We start from the raw sequence: 23,212 nt of genomic DNA on the forward strand, positions 1-23,212 counted from the left end.
AGGAGTTTGGTGCTCTCCAAAATCACGGCTCACGTGAGAGCTGAAGGTGCTGACCTCAAAATCAGATAGGGATTCATGCCAAGGAGGAACTGCTGGGAGCAGAGTAGATACTGAGCAGGAAAAGGACAAGGAGACAAGGAAACAGAGGATCAGACCAGGCGTGGTTAAGAGGAGCAAGCCTCCACACCTGTGGACACCACGAAAGGGACAGAAGAGGGAGCTCTGTGATATTCAGATCAGATCAGTCGCTCACTCGTGTCCGACTCTTTGCGAACCCATGAATCGCAGCACGCCAGGCCTCCTTGTCCATCACCAACTCCCAGAGTTCACTCAGACTCACGTCCATCGAGTCAATGATGCCATCCAGCCATCTCATCCTCTGTCGTCCCCTTCTCCCGCCCCCAATCCCTCCCAGCATCAGAGTCTTCTGCAATGAGTCAACTCTTAGCATGAGGTGGCCAAAGTACTGGCGTTTCAGCTTCAGCATCATTCCTTCCAAAGAAATCCCAGGGCTGATTTCCTTCAGAATGGACTGGTTGGATCTCCTTGCAGTCCAAGGGACTCTCAAGAGTCTTCTCCAACACCACAGTTCAAAAGCATCAATTCTTCGGCACTCAGCCTTCTTCACAGTCCAACTCTCACATCCATACATGACCACAGGAAAAACCATAGCCTTGACTAGACGGACCTTTGTTGGCAAAGTAATGTCTCTGCTTTTGAATATGCTATCTAGGTTGGTCATAACTTTCCTTCCAAGGAGTAAGCATCTTTTAATTTCATGGCTGCAGTCACCATCTGCAGTGATTTTGGAGCCAAGAAAAATAAAGTCTGACCCTGTTTCCACTGTTTCCCCATCTATTTCCCATGAAGTGGTGGGACCGGATGCCATGATCTTCGTTTTCTGAATGTTGAGCTTTAAGCCAACTTTTTCACTCTCCACTTTCACTTTCATCAAGAGGCTTTTGAGTTCCTCTTCACTTTCTGCCATAAGGGTGGTGTCATCTGCATATCTGAGGTTATTGAGATTTCTCCCGGCAATCTTGATTCCAGCTTGTGTTTCTTCCAGTCCAGCGTTTCTCATGATGTACTCTGCATGTAAGTTAAATAAACAGGGGGACAATATACAGCCTTGACGAACTTCTTTTCCTATTTGGAACCAGTCTGTTGTTCCATGTCCAGTTCTAACTGTTGCTTCCTGACCTGCATACAAATTTCTCAAAAGGCAGATCAGGTGGTCTGGTATTTCCATCTCTTTCAGAATTTTCCACAGTTTATTGTGATCCACACAAAGGCTTTGGCATAGTCAATAAAGCAGAAATAGATGTTTTTCTGGAACTCTCTTGCTTTTTTTATGATCCAGTGGATGTTGGCAATTTGATCCCTGGTTCCTCTGCCTTTTCTAAAACCAGCTTAAACATCAGGAAGTTCATGGTTCACATATTGCTGAAGCCTGGCTTGGAGAATTTTGAGCATTACTTTACTAGCGTGTGAGATGAGTGCAATTAGGAAGCTTAACTAAAGCTCACTTCACTGTAAAAGTCCACAAAAATTAATTTCACATAAAAAAGAGCAACAGAAAAGTAACTGAGGTCAAATTCTATACAAAGTTACTGTAGGAGAAAAGGAGAGTAACAGGCCTATGGACAAAAGATTCTTGACAGTCCCCTGGAAAGAAAGGAGATGAAACCAGTTAATCCTAAAGGAAATCAACCCTGAATCTTCACTGAAAGGACTGATACTGAAGCGGAAGCTCCAGTACTTTGGCCACCTGATGCGAAGAGATGCTTACTAGAAGAGATCCTGATGATGGGAAAGATTGAAGGCGGGAGGACAGAGGATGAGATGGTTGGATGGTATTATCGACTCAATGGACGTGAGTTTGAGCCAACTGCAGGAGATGGTGATGGACAGGAAAGCCTGGAGTTATGTGGGCCATGGTGTCACAGAGTCTGACATGACAGAGCGATTGAACAGCAACAATGGACAAAAAAATTGTTCCAGAAAGACATGCCACAAAATGGGGGAAAAAAAAACAAACAAGAAAACCACCAACCAAACCTATAACCTATCTCAAAATGAGCTAAAAGACTTAAAAAAAAAAAAAAAATCCACACCCAGGTATATCATATTAAATCTTCAAGAAATAAGACAAACACTGAATCTTCAAAAGATCAACAGCATGCAAATGCAAGTCATGAGACAATGGAGTATCTTCAAAGACTGGGGAGAAAACTGGTAACGCAGACTTCCTATAACCAGTGAGATATCTTTCAAAAATGAAAGCAAAGTAAAAACATTTTTAGACAAAATCTGAGAGGATTCATCACAAGCAGACCTACTTTTGGATCCCTGGTTGGGGGAACTAAAATCCCACATGCTGCATGATGCGGCCAAAAGAAAAAAAATATTGTTCTGAGGATTTTAAAATGTAAACTGAATTAAAATACCTTACAGTAGGGCACATAAATGGGGACAGCGACAGGCAGAATTAAAGTGATCAAAGGAACCTTGTTTGGGGACAGGGTAAAAAAACCAATTAACATTATACCTGAAAAAGTTAAACAAATCTGTTAGGGCAGTCAGGAAAAGAAGAATGAAAGAGTACACAACTTCTAAGCTAACACAGGGAAGATAAATAAAATATTCAACCGAGTTTAAAAAAAAAAGAAAGAAAAACAAAAGACTTCCTGTGTAAGCCTGATTAGTTCTCCCAGTGGCAACAAGAAAGACAGACACACACAAAAAGATTTCCTTGAAGGCTGAAGAGCTCCCCGGGCAGTGAAGGGCAGGGCCAGGTCCAAGGGAAGGAGGAGGAGCAGAGGTGGACTATGCCTTACCCCTGGGCTGGGAGGAGCGGCCACCCCGGGAGCTTCACTGGTAAAGACCCGGGGAGAAGACGGGAACAGCAGGGCCCTCCCACCAGGTATACAGGGAAAAGATTTCAGAGAACACAGACAAAAGCTGCATTTGTTCGAGAGACTCTGAATCAAGAGACCTTGGTTTTCCAGATCAGGAAAGCTATTCTGTCAGAAAAAGGAGAAGGCATAGCAAGGAGAGGGGGAAGGGGTGAGAACCCGTAACATTCCAGCTTTTAAAAACACATTATAGAACAGGAAAGACTAGCAATCTCTTCAAGAAAACTAGAGATACCAAGGAAACACTTTATGCAAAGATGGGCACAATAAAGGACAGGAAACACCATGGACCTAATGGAAACAGAGGATATTAAGAAGAGGTGGCAAGAATACACAGAAGAACTGTACAAAAAAGGTCTTAATGACATGGATGACCAGAATGGTGTCATCACTCACCTTAAGCCAGACACCCTGGAGTGTGAAGTCAAGTGGGTCTTAGGAAGCATTACTATGAACAAAGCTAGTGGAGGTGATGGAATTCCAGTTAACCTATTTCAAATCCTAAAAGATGATGCTGTGAAAGTGCTGCACTCAATATGCCAGCAAATTTGGAAAACTCAGCAATGGCCACAGGACTGGAAAAGGTCAGTTTTTATTCCAATCCCAAATGCCAAAGAATGTTCTAACTACTGTACAATTGCACTAATTTCACACGTTATCAAAGTAATGCTCAAAATCCTTCAAGCTAGGCTTCAACAGTACACTTCATTTCACTGAAGTAAACAATAGTTCACTTCAACAGTGAACCAAGAACTTCTAGACGTACAAGCTGGACTTAGAAAGGCAGAGGAATCAGAGATCAAACTGCCAACATCCGATGGGTCATAGAAAAAGCAAGAGAATACCAGAAAAACACCTACTTCATTGCCTATGCTAAAGCCTTTGACTCTGTGGATCACAACAAACTGTTGAAGATTCTTAAAGAGATGGGAATACCAGACCACCTTACCTCCCTCCTGAGAAACCTGCATGTGGGTCAAGAAGTAACATTTAGAACCCTACATGGAACAACTGACTGCTTATCAAATGCAAATCAAAGCCACAATGAGGTACCATCTCACGCTGGTCAGAATGGCTGCCATCAAAAAGTCTACAAACAATAAATGTGGAGAGGGTGTGGAGAAAAAGGAACCCTCTTACACTGTTGGTGGGACTGCAAACTAGTACAGCCACTATGGAGAACAGCGTGGAGATTCCTTAAAAAACTGGAAACAGAACTGCCTTATGACCCAGCAATCCCATTGCTGGGCATACAACCCGAGGAAACCAGAATTGAGAGAGACACGTGTACCCCAATGTTCATCGCAGCACTGTTTACAATAGCCAGGACATGGAAGCAACCTAGATGTCCATCAGCAGATGAATGGATAAGAAAGCTGTGGTACATATACACAATGGACTATTACTCAACTACAAAAAAGAATGCATTTGAGTCAGTTCTAATGAGGTGGATGAAATTGGAGCCTATTATACAGAGTGAAGTAAGTCAGAAAAAAAAACACCAATATAGTATATTAACACATATATATATGGAATTTATTTATTTATTTATTTATTTTTTTACACGTCAGACGGGTAATGTGCCGGTGTTGTAACAAGGTTTGCAGGGAGGCACATGTCACGCAGCAGCATGAACACCCAATCATCATGCTCATGAACTACAAAAGGATCTATATATATGGAATTTAAAAGATGGTAAAGACAACCCTATATGAAAGACACCAAGAGACACAGGTGTAAAGAACAGACATTTGGACTCTGTGAGAGAAGGCGAGGGTGGGGTGATTTGAGAGAATAGCACTGAAATATGTATATTATCATATGTGAAATAGATGACCAGTCCAAGTTCGATGCAGGAAGCAGGGCACTCAAAGCTGGTGTGCTGGGACAACCCAGAGGGATGGAATGGTGAGGGAGGTGGGAGGAGGGTTCAGGACGGGGGGACACATGTATACCCATGGCTGATTCACGTCAATGGACGGCAAAAACCACCACAACACTGTAAAGCAATTAGCCTCCAATTAAAATAAATAAATTTTTTTTAATCTAAAAAAAAATTGGGAAAGGAATACAACAAGGCTGTATACTGTAACCCTGCTTATTTAATTTATATGTAGAGTACATCATGTGAAATAGATGTACTCTGATGAATCACAAGCTGAAATCAAGATGGCTGGGAGAAATATCAAGAACCTCAGATATGCAGATTATCCCACCCTAATGGAAGAAATCAAAGAGGAACTAAAGAGCCTCTTGATGAAAGCGTAAAAGGAGAGTGAAAAAGCTGACTTAAAATTCAACAACAACAAAAAAAGATTAGAGCATCCGGTCCCATCACTTCAAGGCAAACAGATGGAGAAAAAAATGGAAACAGTGGCAGACTTCATTTTCTTGGGCTCCAAAATCACTGCGGATGGTGACTGCAGCCATGAAATTAAAAGACACTTGCTCGTTGGGAAAAAAGCTATGACAAACCTAGACAGCATATTAAAAAGCAGAGACATCACTTTACCAAAAAGGTCTGTCTTGTCAAAGTTATGGTTTTTCCAGTAGTCATGTATGGATGTTAGAATCGGACCATAAAGACAACTCAGTGCCAAAGAATTGATGTTTTTGAACTGTGGTGCTGGAGAAGACTCTTGAGAGTCCCTTGAACAGCAAGGAGATCAAACCAGTCAATCTTAAAGGAAATCAACCCTGAATGTTCACTGGAAGGAGTCATGCGGAAGCTGAAGCTCCAATACTTTGGCCACCTGAAGCAAAGAGCTGACTCGTTAGAAAAGACCCTGATGCTGGGAAAGATTGAAGGTGGGAGGAGACAGGGGCGACAGAGGACAAGATGCAAAGGATAGCATCACCGACACAACAGGCATGAGTTTGAGCAAGCTCTGGGAGATAGTGAAGGACAGGGAAGCCTGGTATGCTGCAGTCCACGAGGTCAAAAAGAGTTGGACATGATTTAGCAACAGAATAACAACAACAACATTCTCAATGGTTCTCAGTTCTCTGAAACATTCCCTACACTGGCCCCTCCTGCAGTGTCCTGACCCCAGTGTCTTCCCCGTGTGGTCCACTCTGGGCACTGCAGCCATAATGATCTTCACTAACACCCACAGCAGTAGGCGGCAGCCTAGACAAACTGAAGCTGTGGGACTTACACTTGACTATATTTCACGCCCCTTGACAGCGTCAACTTTTCCCTAGGTTCTGCCCCAGACCAAGTCAATCTGTTACTCTCAACAGGGACCTGAAAGAGCTCATTTGCTTCTCCAGGGCAAATACTTCTTCCCCGAGAGGGTCTTAGCTGTCCTAGTTTATTTGTGGTTCCTTTATAACATTCATTCAGTCAGACTAGTAAGTGTTAGGCTACCATTATATCATCCTCCCCTCCTGGCGGCCGGGGAGGAGCAGAGGGGGAATGAAACACACGCCAGGATGAAGGTTACACACGGGCTTCGTGCAAAACAGAAACCCAGGATGAAACTCAGGGAAGTCTGGTGTTCTGAGCTAATACTACCTGGCTTTAGAGGGAAACACTCTTCCAAAAGCCATGCGAATCCACAAATGAAAGTACTTTCTGGCCACGCATCTGAAAGAGGGAGAGAAAGGACATACACATTTAAGAACTCCATCTGGTTTGTATCATCAATTTTCTGGAAAGGAGACGGAAATTTAATGGTCTCAGGGGGTGGGATGCTAGCGTGAGTCGAAGGTGAATCATAGATAATCCTGCATCAGACAGAAAAAAGGGGAATTTGCTGTATGGTACAGGGAACTCAGCCTGGGGCTCTGTGACAATCTAGAGGGGTGGGATGGGATGGGGTGGGAGGCCGTAGGGAAGTTCAAGAGGGAGGTGATAATATGGACACCTGTGGCTGATTCATGTTGATATATGGCAGAAACCAACACAATATTGTAAAGCCAATTATTCTGCATTAATATAAATTTTTAAAAAATAGCACAAGATGGGACAGATTTTAAAAGCTAAAATTGAGCAGATTATTTTTTAAAAATACTATTAATATACTCTGTCCATAAAGACTTCAGAATTGAGGAACAGGAAGTATACGCTAGTGCTTTTCTTCACATTCTTCTTGCCCGAAACACCTGGCAAAGGCCTGGCAAATGCCCGCTTACCCAACAAGGTTCATCTTCAACGCTCACTCCTATGTGAAGCTTTCCTGGGCTCTCCCCAACCAAACAGAGCAAGGAGCTTGGTACTCTCAGCCCTGCTCCAGCCCCCAGAGTAATGTTATGATGCAGAATCCCAGGAAACCGCTCACAGGGTGCCCATCATTCCCTCTGCACTCTGAGCCTGAGAGCAGGGACCGTGGCTCACAGTACCCCTAGCACGCTACCTGGAGCACACAGGAAGGTGAGCGTGTCTTGGCCAGTTAACCTCCAGGTTCAGCCTGGAACACTCTCCTTCCTCCTGCCCTTTACCTGCCTTAATCTTACTTATCCTTCAGGACTCAGCTAAACTCCACCTCTCCAGGAAGTCACTGCTGGCAATGCCGGGCTAGTGCACTGTTCTCGCCCCATGGGCCTGGGGACCACATCCGCCCTCCTCACAGCACTTACCACACTTCACTGTTGTGGCTTGTCTGCCAAGCCTACTTGACTTTACACTTCCATGAGCTCTTGCACTAGGAATGTCATATTCACCTTATACGCTCAGCATCTAACACCACACCTGGCCAGGCAGGCACCTGATAACTTTTTGCTGAATAAACAAAAGGATGCCTTTCAAAGACCTAATCAAGAGTAGCAGAAAATGATCATTTTCTTGGATCACGTTCAGACTTTTTCTGGAAGACTCTTTATAGCTTACACATTGTGGGGCACAAGTGGAGACCATGAATGAAAACACTCAATGATGGCTTTTACATTTGCATATTCCCAAATATTCTGAACATTCCGTCATGGCGAACAGGCATTGCGGTCTCCAATTAACTGAGATAAGAGAATAAGACTCACCCCCTTGTTTTAACCAAAAAGGGGGAACAATGACCAAGTCCCTGAGGCAGGGAACCCCTGGCAAGCTCACCTGACATGCAGTTCTCTTAGCCGGCCCCTTCGGGTCCGGGCCTGTGAGGGATGGTATTTCACTGGGTGACTGGCCCTAGATACCTCACTCCGGCTCCCAGAGAATGCAGAGGGCTTCTTTGTGGACAGTATCTTTGGAGAATAAGGTTTCTTTACTGCACTGTCCCTAAAAGACCTCAAATTTGAGGAGAAAAGGAGAGAACCAAATTATCTCTGCACGTGATGCAAATATCTTTAAACATACAAGTGAAATTAAAAAGATAAGCTCATCGAGACAGAAAGGTAATAACTCTACTTCAAGGACAATAAACTGCCCAATCTCTGACAAAAACACCCACCCCCCAGGCTTCCCTGGGGCCTCAGTGGTAAAGAATCCGCCTGCCAATGCAGGAGACATGGGTTCGGTCCCTGGTCCGGGAAGATCTCACATGCTGCAGAGCAACTAAGTCTGTTGTGCTCTAAAGCCCAGGAGCCACAACTACTGAAGCCCAAGCACCCTAGAGCCCGTGCCTCACAAGAGAGGCCACTGCAAAGAGAAGGCTTTGCACCGCAATTACAGAATAGCCCTCACTCACAGCAACTAGAGAAAAGCTCGTGTGCATCAACAAAGACCCAGTGCAGCCAAAAAATAAATAAAATTATTAAAATAAACAAAAAAAAAAAAGAAATGCCCACCCCATCTGGAGGTGGGCACTACTAGATCAGCTCTAGGCAGAAGCTACAGAGCTGCAGGGCACCTTGGAGACCTCAGTCCTAACACATACTTCTTTAACGTGTCATTTAAGGGGAATCATTTTCAAGTTAGAAATAGGTTTCTTCATGCAGAAACAACTAGGAATGATTTCCAGGTTATGTGACTTTTACATCAATGTGAAACTACACACCTTGACCAAACACTAAATTTATGACTTTTAATCCCATTTTAGAAACATTAAGAGATTTTCTTATTGGTATGAACTCATGATTCTGGAAAATCCCATGGACAGAGGAGCCTGGAAGGCTGCAGTCCATGGGGTCGCGAAGAGTCGGACACGACTGAGCGACTTCCCTTTCACTTTTCACTTTCATGCATTGGAGAAGGAAATGGCAACCCACTCCAGTGTTGTTGCCTGGAGAATCCCAGGGACAGGGGAGCCTGGTGGGCTGCCGTCTACGGGGTCACACAGAGTCGGACACGACTAAAGCGACTTAGCAGCAGCAGCAGCAGCATGATTTTCAAAAACACGTGTCAGAGATCTGCCTGCAGGAAATATCTGGTGGCAACAACATCCCACCAGGAATGAGCAAACGTAGAGCTCAAATACTGTTCTAAAATGTCACTGCCTACTAAGAGGAAGTGGCAGTGCCTGGAAATACGGCTGACTTTCAGGTCTGAGACAAGAAAAATACAAGACAAGCTGCACTATCTTACTGGATCAGACAGTAAAGAAATGTTCAAAGAATGACAGGAGAATGTCGAAAGGACACAGGAACCAGCCGAAAAGGGCTCCCACTGGCCAAATCTGGGACAATTTTGGCAGTAACAGACTAAAACCCACTGAATAAAACAGGAATCCACAAATCCATACTGAAGTAAGTAAATGAGTAAATAAATAGATGAAGAAAAATGGGAAGCTCTACTCTGCAGTAGAATACAACTAATAAACTTTTAAGAACCATCACAGGAATAACTGACTCAGCTAAGAATCATCAATGGATGTAAAAACAAGTGGGTGCCAGTCTGATGAGAAATAGGCTATTAATGTAGTTTCAACGTATCTCCCCATAAAACACTTATTCACTTCTTTATAGTGGAGAAACCTGACAGATATTATCTATACCAAGTGATAAAAGTTAACATCAATGGTAATAGGACCAAATCTCCTGATATTGACGTACTGAGAACACAGCATCATTTCTGTGAAATTCTTGCCAAAAATACATAACTTGAATTCATCATGAAGAAACACTGAACAAATTCAAATATATGCATAAAAGGTAAGCTAAACTCTTCAAAAATGTTAGGTCATGGAAGATAAGGAAATATTGAGAAATATTTCCAAATTAAAGGGGACTAAAAAGACAAAATGAGGGACTTCCCTGGTGGTCCAGTGGCTAAGACTGTGCTCCTAATGCAGGGGGCCCAGGTTCAGACCCTGGTCAGGGAGTTAGATTCCACATGCTGCAACTAAGACCCAGCAGAGCCAAATAAATGAATCAATATTAAAAAGACAAAATGAAAAGGGAAGTTTTTCTTACATTTTGTTGTTTTCTTTCTGCTATAAATATCATTTTGGGGACAACTGACTTCAGTTTACTCACAAAGGGCCCAGGGGAGGGAGGAAACACATAGTTTGATTCTCATTGTTTGTGGTAAGTTCTATAAAGCCACCATAAGCGCTGAGCTAGTGAATATACCGAACCACTGTCCCTACAGGAGAACACATAGTTAGCTTCCTGCCAGTCTTTAAAAGCATTCTCATGGGGACTTCCCTGGCAGTCTAGTGGTCAAGGCTCCACGTTGCCACTGCAGGGGGCGTAGGTTTGATCCCTGGTAATGGAACTAAGATCCTGCACGCCAAAAAAATATCATCAACTAATCAATACGGAGCCTTGTTTTCTGTGTGCCTGTGTTTAAAGACACCATACTTAATACATATGGAGAGTCTTTAGCATTGAACTCACAGCCAACAGCCCTGTAACTCATGCTTGGACAAAGTGCATCTAACATACACTTTTTTAAAAAATTATTTCCGGCTGTGCTGGGTCTTCACTGCTGTGCATGGGCTTTCTCTAGTGGCAGCCAGCAGTGGCTCCTCTTCACTGCAGTGCACAGGCTTCTCCTAGCAGGGGTTTCTCTTATTATGGAGCACGGGCTCTAGAGCGTGGACTCAGTAGCTGGGGCGCACGGGCTTAGTCGCCCCGTGACACGTGGAATCTTCCCAGACTAGGATCGAATCCGTGGTCCCTGCACTGGCAGGCAGATTCTTAACCACTGGGCCACCAGGAAGGCCTACACTTTCTTTTTTATTTTTGGCCTCGTCTCAAGGCCTGATCTCAAGGCCACATCTCAAAGACCCTGATCCTGGCAAAGACTGAAGGCAGGAGGAGAAGGGGACGACAAGAGGATGAGATGGATGGATGGCATCACCGATTCAACGGACATGAGTTTGAGCAAACTCAAGGAGATGGTGAAAGACAGGGAAGCCTGGCGTGCTGCTGTCCATAGGGTCGCGAAGAGTCGGACACGACTGAGCAAATGGACAACAAACAAGGCATGCGGGATCTTAGTTTCCCAACCAGGGATTGAACCCGCACCCCCAGCACTGAGAGAGTGGAGTCTTAACCTCTGAACCGCCAAAGAAGTCCCCTACATTTTCTTCCTAAGGTACATCACAGTCTTCCTGTACCAAGGAACACTGGACAGAACTTCAGTGCTCTGATTAGGGGCCACTTTAAACAGCAAAACTGTCAACAGAAAGCACAAACTGTGAAAAGATGGCAGTACACAGACTGGAGAAGGGTCCTCACCTACAGTATGAGCTGAAACGAGAAGGCAGAGCGTGGCCGTGTTTGAGTCCAGCCAGAAGCATGTGTATCAGGGACTAACATGCTTTGCCCCTCTGCACGTGTCTATAAATGACACAAAAACACTGAGAGGAGACAGACAGACGACGGAGATGCGGGGAGGAGAGAGACAGAACCAGATGAATGTGGTAAAAATGTCAACAGGAAAACCTGGGATGAGAAAGATATATAGTTCTTTGTCCCAATCTTGCAATGTTTCTCTAAATTTGAAATTATTTCAAAATAAAACATTAACAAAAAATTTTAAAATGAGGCTTTCATCCCACTCCTTTTACCATAAAAATAAAAGAGGCTCTAAAAATGTTAAGAGCTTATGAAACAGCAAACTGACGGAAAAAGTGCTAGGTCAGTGCCCTTCTGAAGTCCTGTTACGTCATAAACAGGTCATCAGACGGGGAGGCCCACGCCTGAAGTCATCCCTGACCACTGCTCTCTCCTTTCATCAGACTCTGGGCTCCCCCTCACCAGCTAGTGAGTCAAGCAGCAATGAACTATTTGCAGCTCTGTAAGTTTAAAGATCATAAGGATACCAACTCTGGTGTAAGTGAAGTAGCCCCAGAAATCTAAGCTATTCTAACACCGAAAGGAAGAGATCACAAACTGAAGCCACAGATTTGTCTCCATACATATATGCCTGTTTCCCATCACAAGGCCTCATGATGAAAGGAACCACTTTTATCTGCTAATATATACTCAGCCCCTAACACACTGCCAGGCACTCACAGTAGGTAGACATATAAAATGTGTTCACTTATGGAACAAAGGAAAGGCAGAAGGAAAGAAAGATGAAACAGAAGGCACTTCAAAAACAATACCAGAAACCCAACAATCATGAGGAACAGGGAGGAGCCTGGTTTAATTCAGAACACAGGAATACAATTGCTTTTTTGAAAAAAAAAGTCAATGGGAGGATGATGATTAGCCAAGAAACACAGAAAAATAGAAGTGAGGAGACAGAATCTGAAAATGTTCATTCAAAAGGGACAAGAAGAAAAGACAAAAACTCTAATTCAAAAAGATACATGTACCCCAATGGTCAAAGCAGCAATATTTACAATAGCCAAGACATGAAAGAAGCCTAAATGGCCATCGACAGATGAATAGATAGACAAGATGTGGTACATATATACACAATGGAATATTAGTCATAAAAAATGAAATAATGCCATTTGCAGCAACATGGATGAACCTGGAGATTCTCATACTAAGTGAAGTGAGGCAGATAAAGAAATTATCATACAATATCACTCACATGGGGAATCTAAAATATGATATAAATGAACTTATTTACAAAACAGAAACAGATTCACAAATACAGAAAACTTGGTGTTACCAGAAGTGAAATGGATAAATTGCGAGTTTGGGAGTAACAGATACACACTACTATAAAATAAACAAGGACCCACTGTATATAGCACAGGGAACTATATTCAGTATCTTGTAATAACCTCCAATGGAAAAGAATATGAAAAAGAACATATGCATATGTGTAACTTGATCACTTTGCTGTACACCTGAAACACACACACCGCAAATCAACTATACTTTGACTTTTTTCGACTTTTTTAAAATTAAGAAAAATTTAAAAAACAAAACAGTGCCCAGGGGAAGGCATGCCCTGACCAATTCATTTAACTATTTACTTGGCAGGTGCGCCCTGCAGTGTTCGTTTATTCTCTCAGTATCAAGCACCTACTGTAATACGCTCAGCAACACAGTACAGCCTGGGGCTTGCTGTCGTTCACTCAGTCGTGTCCAACACTCTTCAACCCCATGGACTGCAGCACGCCAGGCTTCCCTGTCCTTCAACATCTCCTGGAGCTGCTCAAACTCATGTGCATTGAGTCAGTGGTGCCATCCAACCATCTCATCCTCTGTGGCCCCCTTCTCCTCCTGCCTTCAGTCTTTCCCAGCATCAGGGTCTTTTCTAATGAGTCAGCTCTTTGCATCAAGTGGTCAAAGTATTGGAGCTTCAGAATCAGTCCTTCCAATGAATATTCAGGGTTGATTTCCTTTAGGAATGACTGGTTTGATCTCCTTGCAGTCCAAGGGACTCTCAAGAGTCTTCTCCAATATCACCAAAAGCAGCAATTCTTCGATGCTCAGCCTTCTTTATGGTCCAACCCTCAAATCCATACATGACTACTGGAAAAACCATAGCTTTGACTATGTGGACCTTTGTCAGCAAAGTAATTTCTCAGTTTTTTAATATGCTACAAAGACAAATGTGTATTCAGTGTGTTTCTCATGTCTTACAATCAGAAAACAAGAATATCGACAGCTTACAGCAAGCATAGGACACTGACACGCTCCCAGTATTTATCCTCTACTTGGCTGCACACATGGCTGCCCAGAATAAGGGCTACATTTCTGAGGCTCCCCTACTCCTACCTTCTAAAATTAAGTTCTAAGAGGATGTATAGGGGCTCATCAGGTGGCAGGTTCCTACGATCTGCCTTAAGGGCCAGCCAATGTACACTTTGTCTTCCTATCTTGCTCCTACCTGCTGCTCGGAATGGCTGCACGCTTGAACCAGAAGGATGAGGACCTTTCAGAGATGGCGGTGCGGACGGGGTAAGGTCCTGGGTCCATAAGAACCTTACTGAACATAATCATCGTAACCACCTGCCTCCAGACTTCCTATGTGTGAAAGGAAAATCACTTCCATCTTGTTTAGCATCCATTACTTTGGATTTCGGGCTTCCCAGGTGGCTCAGGGTAAAGAATCAACCTGCCAATGCAGGAGACATAGGTTCAATCCCTGGGTCAGGAAGATCTCCTGGAGAAGGAAATGGCAATCTGATCCAGTATTCTTCCCTGGAGAATCCCATGGACAGAGAAACCTGGTGGGCAACAGTCCATGGGGTTGCAAAGAGTTGGACACGACTCAGCAACTAAACAATAACAACAACTCTGGATTTCTTGAACCTGACCCAAACAACAGAGCTGGACAGCTGCAAACAGAGTATGAGGCATAGAGTGGTGAGAAATGAGGCTAGAAAACGGTCTGTGGAGACGCCTTGAAGGCCAAGTAAAGGAGCATGGACTGGAGCCCAAAGGCAACAAGAGTCACTGGAAAGTTCTAAGTAGGGAGGGGTGACACAGTCAGATTTGAATACTCTGCACTCATCCTGGAGGTGATGTATCAACTATGTTCCCACACTGTGATTTCAAACTTCCTAAGAAAACTTCAGAATATAATATGGCTTCCTGCAGCAGGTAGGCATACACTGCTGGTTTCCCTAGTTATTTCTCATTGTAAACAAATTAACTGGTACTTCATGCACTGAAATGAATGGAAGTAATTGGCATGCTGACAGGTACATCAGTTTAGAAAGCACAAGCCCATCTCCAAAAGACTCAGGGCCCATTCTCTAAATTGAGGGTGTGGGTGAATCAGAAGTTCTACAGCCTTGTGAGAATTTACACTCTGGGTTCTAAGAGGGTCAGGGAATCATAAGCCTTACAACTGGTTTAAGGCGACTGTGGAATAGTAATACACCAAGGAGAATAACAAAGGGAAAAGCAAACCCTTTAGGAAGGAAGGCACCTTCATAAACCTAGAGACAGTCCTGTAATGTACCGGGTCCAGCACACAAAGAAGCTCGACTCCGCGTAAGGTAACAGAAACAACAGATCCACAAAGGCTTCAGATACTAAAGAGGTGTGTATCTGTGTATGCTATACATGTATATTCGCACACATACACATACACTTTTTATTCACTCAGAGAAAGTTTACTGGACACTTAAGAGTTTCTCAAGAGTTAATGGTGTATCAAGACGACAATGAGAATACCAATCATTAAATGCCACGAAAAAGGTAAACTTAGTGTGTTATGGGAACACCCACACTGGGTGCCTCATCCACACTGGTGGGGAGGGGGAACAGGGTGGGAAGAGGCTTCCTAGAGACGATACTGGACCTGAGTTTGGAAGTATGAGTAGAAACTAGTCGGGAGTTGGGAACTGGAAAGAGCTGGTGTGAATACGAGGTATGAGCAGTGTAGACGTTCAAGGAGAGTAAAGGAACATCAAGGAGTCCTGCAGGACTCACACGGTGGATCTCAGACTGCTTTACAGCAGAATACCTAGGGAATCGATTCTCCTATCAAAGCTTCCCATCCTAAAGCTGCAGACTATTTGAGGAAACAGAGTTTCAATTTAAGGCCATGGTTAATTTGTTTCAGAAGCTAAAGGCAGGCAGGCCTGACAAGCTCTCTACGGATCACTGCTAAACACTGTCAGGGCATGGATTCAGCTTTTGAGGATGGATCCCTCAAAAGCTGTGGGATCAGCAGGGGTAGGACCTCAGAAGCTGTGCTGGGAGCTCCATGACCCTACTCCAAGAAAAACTTGATTAGAGCAGGGGGAGAAATTTGACTTACGTTGGACCAACCAGATTCATTCTCCTAGAACTGAATTTTGAGCTGAGACACAGTCTGTACAGGACATGGGGGCTGAAGTACAAAGATGGCACTACTCAGGAGGAAGGGACCAAACGCTACTGAATAGGTCTCTCCAGCTACGCTCGCTTCCACCTTGCCCAAGACCTAGTAGATTCTATTTAAAAAAAAAAGAAAGAAAGAAACTTCTGTATGGGGATTTCCCTGGTGGTTCAGTGGCTAAGACTCTGTGCTACCAATGCAGGGGGCCCAAGTTCAATCCCTGGTAAGGGACTTGGATCCTACATGCTGCAACTAAGACCCAGCATAGCCAAATAAATAAACAAAAACCTTCTGCATGTTAGTTAGGATGCAAGGTTGCTTGCTCCTTGGAAGGAAAGCTATAACGAGCCCAGACAGTGTATTAAAAAGCAGAGACATCACTTTGCCAACCAAGGTCCATATAGTCAAAGCTATGGTTTTTCCAGCAGTCATGTACGGATGTGAGTACTGGACCATAAAGAAGGCTGAGTGCCAACGAATTGATGCTTTTGAATTGTGGTGCTGGAAAAGACTCTTAAGAATCCCTTGCACTGCAAGGAAATCAAACCAATCAATCTTAAAGGAAATCAACCCTGAATATTCATTGGAAGAACTGATGCTGAAGCTCCAATAGTTTGGCCACCTCATGCGAAGAGCCAACTCATTGGTAAAGACTATGATGCTGGGAAAGACTGAAGCCAAAAGGCATCTTGCAGGGAGGGAGCCAAGGGGATAAACAGTCTGGCCTCACTTTCCTCTCTCTCTCCTCACTATCTTCTACCAGGACCTCACTGGGTCAAATTCAGTGGAAAGCCCTGGGTTATACTGAAGATAGCCAGCACAAAGAGGTAAATCCCTAGCTCACATACTTCCGAAGTCTGAACATGAGCCTTAAGACTAGAACTGGCGGCTCAAATTGCCAACTCTTCCTGCTTCTCTCAGTGTGCTGACCTGCGTACAGGGTCCCAGCCTTTGCAACATGCAGACTGCAGCAGCTGCCACTATAACCTCAGCACCAGGTGGGTCTCACTCTTCAAAGCCTGTCCCAGCTTTAGAGGAAAACCTCTGATTGGCCCCATGCAGTCACATGCCCAGCCCTGAACCAGTCCCTCTGTCTTAAGGGGCAGGATACTCATGAAGGGCCAGGTGCAAGTCACCACTATGAATCTGAGATTTGTTAGTAAATTGTAGTCTCTTTCTTGTAAATTCCCTTTTTCCTTGGCTAGCCAGAACTGAAGTCTCTTATTTTCAATCAAAAGAACCTTAGTGCAGGCTGAAAGCAGCCACGATCCAAAGGAGGAGAAGGAGAAAGCCAGCCTCAATATAACTTCTCAGGAATATCATCCTTATTTCTGCTCAAAGTAAGAATTTTAATGATGGATATCTCCACACACCCAAAATGGATTCTGACTGTAACATAAAGTACAAAATGTGCATTATACTCTATACCCTAGATGAGAGACCCAAAATATCAACAAAAAACTGTTACTCACTACTCCTGATTTTAGGAAAAAACTACATTTTAAGAATTTATTATTTTCACACAAAAAATATTTACAAGCTTTTAAATAAGCCATAATTTCAGTTATCTTTTTTGTCAAGTCTCATCACTCACCTGGAGTCAACCTTCCTCTCCATTCTCTGCTTAATCTTTTTTTGCTGAAAATTCAACCAGTGGCTTGATGCACACTTTTCAGTAAGCAGATTCTTCATGAATCAAAAATTAGTGATCTGTGCATGGAATACTAGGAAAATAAGAAAATAAGACAAGCATTAATTCTCAGAAAAAATGATGATATACAAGAGAGGAAGAGTTGCAATAGTCCACTTGGTTCAGCATGCGCCTTCCCAGATGGCCCAGTGGTAAAGAATCCGCCTGCCAACGCAGGAGACTTGGGTTGCATCCCTAGGTTGGGAAGATCCCCTGGAGAAGGAAATGGCAACTCACTCCAGTACTCTGGCCTGGAAAATTCCATGGACAGAGGAGCCTGTCAAGCTACAGTCCACAGAGTTGCAAAGAGTCAGATACAACTGAGCAACTGAGGGCGTGCACAGGCACATACATTTGGTTCAACAGTGAATATTTGTTATTTAACGTAAACACTATTAACAACAAATTACCACATAACCACGTTGATGGGATGAGGAAAGAAAAACTGAGCTAAGTACTTATTTCCCATGAATAATGGTTGACACAAGGTGTAAATTTAACAAATCAAAAAATATCACCTATAAGGTTATTTACTTCCAATTTACAAGTAACATGAGGAAGAACAGTTAGAAGAATGGAAACTGGAACTGCAACCTGGAGACTATTTTCTAATATAAGCTTTCAATATTAATTTTCTTTTGGCCCTGCCAGGCGGCATATGGGATCTTAGTTCCTGGGCCAGGGAGGATGGAACCTGCACCCCGGAAACTGGAAACTCAGAATCTTAACCACTGGACTGCCAGGAAAGTCCCAATACTAATTTTTTAATACACATGTTAATTTGAAAAATGCAAATCCAAGAGTAACTTAAAGAAGTTTCTACAGTATTCTGCAGCTTCTAACAATAACTGAGAAATGAGATCTTGCTAAAAAAGCAAGGAAATACCTAAATTTATATGCCATGTTGCAGAATAAATTTCAACTACTTCTTCCAGGAAGCCTTCCATGAGACCTCCAAGCCTTATGCTTCTATGGCACTTAGGTGGGTACCATGCCACCTAGAAAGTCTAGATTAGAGTCAAAATAGCATTCATGGAGCGGGTACTCTGTCCCAGGTACAGTATCAATACTGAGCACGTTTCATTAACTAGTTGCTTTAACACAACCACCTCAGCAGATGGTAACCATCTTCATTTTATAGATGAAGGGCCCACATCATCACTAAGTGGTACAGCTGGGGCTGGTACACAGGGACCTAACACCATTCGCTCAACAAATATTTACTATAATCCAGAGGCTAACAATAAACCTGAACTGCCTCCCATCAGATAAAAACAGCACCACGAGGCTTCCCTGGTGGTCCAGTGGTTAAGAATCAGCGTCCCAATGCAGAGGACCTGGGTTCCATCCCTGGCCAGGGAACTAAGATACCACATGCCACCAGGCAACCATAGAAAGCTCGAGCGCTGCAACGAAGACTCAGTGCAAACAAAAATAAACAAGTAAATTAGTTTGAACTAAAAAAAAAAAAGCACTAATCTCCCACTTGCGGGTGTTCGCCCAATTGGCCCTCGGGGCTCTGGTGTGGCCCCTAAGTTCTGCAAACTCTCCCTGTTAGCTCGGCCACACAGCAGGGAATTCGAATTCGCGCGCACCAATGAGCCCAGCACCGACGCGGCACTCGTACCCGCCCGGGTTCACCTGACGCGCGAGGAGGACGCGGGGCGAGAAGCGACGACGCCGGGCGCCGTCCTGCGCGCCCTTTCCACTCGCCTACTCTCTCCCACTTCAGCCCTTCGGGGAGGCAGCATCACCTGCACTTCCAGAGGAGGAGGAAGCGGACGCGCCCACAGAGTAGTCACCGACCTGGCTCGGAGGGACGTGCGCTCGCCTCTAGGCTCCGGCCGCAGAGGCCGAGCCTTCCCGCCTCAGACAAGTCTCGGGAGATACGGCCCCAACCCCTCGGGCCGTCGCGGCCCGTGCCCGCCACCGCCTCGCTTCCCGCGCCTCAGGACGCAAGTCTCGCGCCGGCCCCGCCCCCCGTCTCCACGGCAACACTGCGTGCGTGAGGGACGCCCCGCCCGGGACCCGGAGTTCGCGCAGCCTCAGTGCGGCAGAGGACGCGCCCACCCCCACCCGCCAACGCCACCTCTCAGCATCCGAAATGCGAGTTAGCCGTGAGGTGCGTGGAGAGACGCACCTGCCTCGGGCGGCCCCACGGAGGCCTCGGTGCCTCTGTGGCTTGCTCGCTTCTCTCAGAGCTCAGCTTTCTACCGCTTTTGGACAGGAGCGGTGGGAGCTGTTTCACTTGCTTTACGACATCAATGTTGGTTTGAACCTGTTTTGAGTGGATTCCCGAGTTACACTTCGCGGGGCAGGCACTAGAGATGAGCGAAGCTCCTGCGTGGAGGCCGGCGGGGGGGGGGACCGAGGTCGTCCTTCAGCCACCTCCGGCCTCGCGCGTGATGGGCGGCACTGTTCCACGGTTCCCGGGGAGCAGTGAGCCGGTACCGAAGCGCGCGCGTGCGTGCAGTGGGGAGATTGTCAGCGAGGACTGCGTGGGTGAGGGCACATGGTTGCCCAGCCGGGGAATTGAGATTATCCCAGGTTGATATCGTCTCTTAACCATTACTTTTAAAACGTAACTAACAAGCATTAATTATTAGTATCCCATAAACAGCCGTTAATTTTAAAATTTCGGCCCACTCATTATCTTTTTAACATGGGGATGGGAGACGTTAGGTAGGGCATTATTTTTTAATTGAAGAATAGTTTATTTACAGTGTTAATAGTGTCAGGTGTACAGAGAAATGATTCAGGTATATATTTTCAGATTCTTTTTCATTATAGGTCATTAAGGTAGGGCATTTTTGAATCCTTTCCTTCTGTGTTTTGTAAAACATTTAAAGCACCTGAGATTTCTGGTGGAGCGCGAAAAACAAAGGCTAGCATTATGAATATAAATACTTGAGACATGTTACGTTAAAAACATGAGGAAAAATAAGTTGAGTGCTTTGGGATTAGAATCACAGGTAATTTGCATTTTTGCTCTATTTTCTACTTATGTCAGTTTTTGTAATTAAAAGTGTTTAAAAGGAGAAGGTCCACTTTAGCGGGACACGGGAAAATCTTTTTATCTGATGTGGCCAAGTACTTTTTAAAATAATTTAGTGACTTTCCAAAAATCTTAATTAACATGGTAACTAGTATTTACTTACTGTAAAGTTACTTTTATAAGTATAAATATTTATGTAAATAATGTTTATACAAATTACAACTATCCAGGAAGATAAATCAGTAAGTATGCTTTTTAAATGATTTACTAATATTTTTTCATATGCATTTACCACCGTTGGTTTTGACTGATTTATGAAGGAATTAAAGCCATTTCTATTTGAATTATAATAAAATAATTAGTCCTCTTGGGAAGGATTAATCAGAATAACAAGAGATAGTGCAACAGCACTTGGTGGTGTCAGACTCTTTTAAGTACTTTGCATATATAAAGTCAAAGATGTAAGGTGCCAGGAAGGGTTTGTTGCTGCTGCTGCTGCTGCTGCTAAGTTGCTTCAGTCGTGTCCAACTCTGTGCCACCCAATGGATGGCAGCCCACCAGCCTCCCCTGTCCCTGGGATTCTCCAGGCAAGAACACTGGAGTGGGTTGCCATTTCCTTCTCCAATGCATGAAAGTGAAAAGTGAAAGTGAAGTTGCTCAGTCGTATCTGACTCCTAGCGACCCCATGGACTGCAGCCTACCAGGCTCCTCTGTCCATGGGATTTTCCAGGCAAGAATACTGGAGTGGGGTGCCACTGCCTTCTCCAGGAAGGGTTTAGGCTCTGCAAATAACTTGCTGTATGGTCTTCCAGAAGTCCCTTAATAATGCCTTTGTAATCCCCGAGTACTACAAAATCACTGCAGATGGTGACTGCAGCCATGAAATAAAAAGACGCTTACTCCTTGGAAGAAAAGCTATGACCAACCTAGATAGCATATTGAAAAGCAGAGACATTACTTTGCCAACAAAGGTCCGTCTAGTCAAGGCTATGGTTTTTCCAGTGGTCATGTATGGATGTGAGAGTTGGACTGTGAAGAAAGCTGAGCGCTGAAGAATTGATGCTTTTGAACTGTGGTGTTGGAGAAGACTCTTGAGAGTCCCTTGGACTGCAAGGAGATCAACCAGTCCACCCTAAAGGAAAGCAGTCCTGAATGTTCATTGGAAGGACTGATGTTGAAGCTGAAACTCCAATACTTTGGTCACCTGATGCAGAGAGCTGACTCATTTGAAGAGACCCTGATGCTGGAAAAGATTGAAGGTGAGAGGAGAAGGGGACGACAGAGGATGAGATGGTTGGATGGCATCACCGACTCAATGGACATGAGTTTGAGTAGGCTCCAGGAGTTGGTGATGGACAGGGAGGCCTGGCATGCTGCAGTCCATGGGGTTGCAAAGAGTCGGACATGACTGAGCAACTGAACTGAATCCTTGAGTACATGATGCCACAGCTGTGAAACTGTTCAAATCCTATTTTCTTGGAACTAGGGAGTACCCTTGGAGACAGAAAAGCTGATTAGGAAAAAGCCCATTTAGAAAGGTGGAGAGCAGTGGAGATGTAATCCCAACTTTATGAGTTGAAGCTGCTCTCAAAATTTCTAGGTTTCTAATTTCCATTTGCTTTTGTGCTGTTCTTGAACTGCTCATTTCCCCAACGGACTATAAAACAAGAATTTGAACCTAAACCAAGATTTTACAAATAATCTATAAGTAGAATAAATCATTTATCTCTTTCTTACTCTCTCAAAGGGATTTCCCATACTGATGCTTGAAAATTCATTTTAGTTGTAAAGGAGGCATTTGGAATTACAAATTATCATTTCTGCCAAAGAGAATAGCATTCAAAAGCTACAATGAAACAAAGATTTGCAAGCATCTAGCTTTACGGGCGGAGAAGGCAATGGCACCCCACTCCAGTACTCTTGCCTGGAAAATCCCATGGATGGAGGAGCCTGGTAGGCTGCAGTCCATGGGGTCGCTAGGAGTCAGACACGACTGAGCGACTTCACTTTCACTTTTCACTTTCATGCATTGGAGAAGGAAATGGCAACCCACTCCAGTGTTCTTGCCTGGAGAATCCCAGGGACGGGGGAGCCTGGTGGGCTGCCGTCTTTGGGGTCGCACAGAGTCGGACTAAAGCGACTTAGCAGCAGCAGCTTTACATGACAGGTGAAAGGAGCTCACAGATGGCTCTCCTTTAGTAAAAGATTGCCTTTATTCCTAGGTAATAATTGTCTCCTTTAATAAGGATAAATTAAGGCTCTGAGAGGTAAAAAGTAAATTGAACAAGATTCTACAATACATTAAAGAAGAGCCTGGCGGAGGAAGAGTACATTCTCACTAGGATAGATCAGAGGGCCAGGCCTCTAGCATAATAGCTACCGTGCCTGGAGCACATTTCATATATGACTTGTAATATGCCTGCAAATTCTGTGACACTCTTCCTATATAAAGGTGTAGTCTAAGTCCTCTTCCCTTAAATACAGGCCTGGCTTAGTGACTCCTATCTAAAGACTAGAATGTGGGATGTGGGGACGTCTCTGGTTGTCCAGTG

General features: G+C 44.2%; 1 protein-coding gene and 1 non-coding gene across 2 annotated transcripts in view; both read right to left on the reverse strand.

Moving 5' to 3' along the window:
• The window catches only part of SFI1 (SFI1 centrin binding protein), an 88,741-nt gene extending 69,118 nt beyond the window's left edge, over positions 1 to 19,623 (reverse strand). The window contains 4 exon segments of the mRNA XM_070386707.1: positions 6,433 to 6,504; positions 7,963 to 8,136; positions 17,570 to 17,699; positions 19,472 to 19,623. Of these exon segments, the coding sequence (XP_070242808.1) occupies positions 6,433 to 6,504; positions 7,963 to 8,136; positions 17,570 to 17,667 (344 nt within the window). The 5' untranslated portion in view covers positions 17,668 to 17,699; positions 19,472 to 19,623.
• On the reverse strand, positions 4,481 to 4,585 carry LOC138991525 (small nucleolar RNA U13). Its single transcript, XR_011467505.1, has one exon. It is a non-coding gene; the product is annotated as a small nucleolar RNA U13 (small nucleolar RNA).
• Positions 19,624 to 23,212: the final 3,589 nt, after the last annotated feature.

This window comes from Bos mutus, chromosome 17, assembly GCF_027580195.1.
Source record: "Bos mutus isolate GX-2022 chromosome 17, NWIPB_WYAK_1.1, whole genome shotgun sequence".
Taxonomy (NCBI): Eukaryota; Metazoa; Chordata; class Mammalia; order Artiodactyla; family Bovidae; genus Bos; species Bos mutus.